The 1,159-nt window shown below is 39.7% G+C and overlaps 1 protein-coding gene across 3 annotated transcripts in view; it reads left to right on the plus strand.

The window, feature by feature from the left end:
* The first annotated feature begins 51 nt into the window (after positions 1-51).
* Positions 52-1,159, plus strand: part of LOC116689055 (ecto-ADP-ribosyltransferase 5) — a 4,489-nt gene continuing 3,381 nt past the window's right edge. The window contains exons 1-2 of one of the 3 annotated variants that reach the window (XM_032515376.1): positions 52-269; positions 364-1,159. The exon at positions 364-1,159 is cut by the window's right edge and continues 238 nt beyond it. In XM_032515376.1, coding sequence (XP_032371267.1) covers positions 204-269; positions 364-1,125 — 828 coding nt within the window. In that variant the 5' untranslated portion in view covers positions 52-203 and the 3' untranslated portion in view covers positions 1,126-1,159. The remainder of the gene's footprint in view (positions 270-363) is intronic. The other 2 variants (XM_032515378.1, XM_032515377.1) reach the window with 2 other exon arrangements.

Consider the following 1,159-nt stretch of genomic DNA (forward strand, 5'->3'; position numbering starts at 1 on the left):
CAACCAACTCTTCCTTATTAAAGGAGACTAATAACATGTTTTACTGTATCTTACACCCACGTTTTCACTTCCTTAATTGTATCTTAAGTGTACTGTACCCAGACCGTGTTGTCCCATTGAAGGGTCTTTCTGCTCGACTCAGCAAGTTGCCAGAGATTGTTTTATCTAACAGCGGTGTCTCCAGGTTTCTGCTTTGGTGGAAGATGGCAATGATGGTCGTTTTGGCAGCAGTGCTTCTCTCTTACGGAGTCTCTACAGGAAACGCAATGGTAACGTTGCTTCATTGTTAGTGCTGTGTACTAACATCTGTAAGATGACCAGAAAACAAAATTAATTGTTCTCAAAATGTCTATTATTTCTTAGAAGATGCCCAGTAAACCTGGTGCTGTTGCTGGGGAAAACAGTGAGCTTCCACTGGACATGGCTAAAAACTCTGTTGACGACATGTACGATAAGTGCAAAGATAAAATGAAGGAGAAGGCAACACGGTACCTGGAGAATGAGAAGAACAAAGACAAAAAGTTCAAAGAAGTCTGGGACAGCACAGAGGAATATGTACTCAATAACTTTAATGAAGGGAAAACCGATTTACTAGAAAAGTATCAGCTTGTAGCTCTTTATTATTACACTTCTGGCAAAAACAACGCGTATCGTGATTTTAACGATAAAGTTCGAACCCAGAGACCTGAGTATAAGACCAACTTTGGGTATCACGCACTTCACTTTCACTTGACTACTGCCATTCAAACTCTTCAAAAAGAAAGAAAGATGAATAAAAAATGTCTCACTGGCTACCGTAGAGTTAACTTGTACTTCAGCCAAGATGTTCAAAACAAAGAGATTCGATTTGGCGCTTTCACCTCAGCCTCAACGGAGGGTTACCTCAACAAAAATAAGTTCGGAGACAAGTCATGCTTTGAGATTCTCACGTGCATGGGAGCAGATATCTCCCATTATTCTAAATTTAAGGAATCAGAAGTGCTGATTCCTCCCTATGAGGTCTTTAAAGTTGTAAAGATAAAGAAGAGGACAAAGCAGAAGCCAGATCTTCCATGTGAGGTAGTCTACAAAGTGGAGAGTACACGCTCTTTTTCCAACTTGAATTGTACTCTTGTTACGAAGTAAACACTTTCACATGTTTTACATACAGTTAACAAAA

The sequence above is a fragment of the Etheostoma spectabile genome, chromosome 5 (genome assembly GCF_008692095.1).
Source record: "Etheostoma spectabile isolate EspeVRDwgs_2016 chromosome 5, UIUC_Espe_1.0, whole genome shotgun sequence".
NCBI lineage: Eukaryota > Metazoa > Chordata > Actinopteri > Perciformes > Percidae > Etheostoma > Etheostoma spectabile.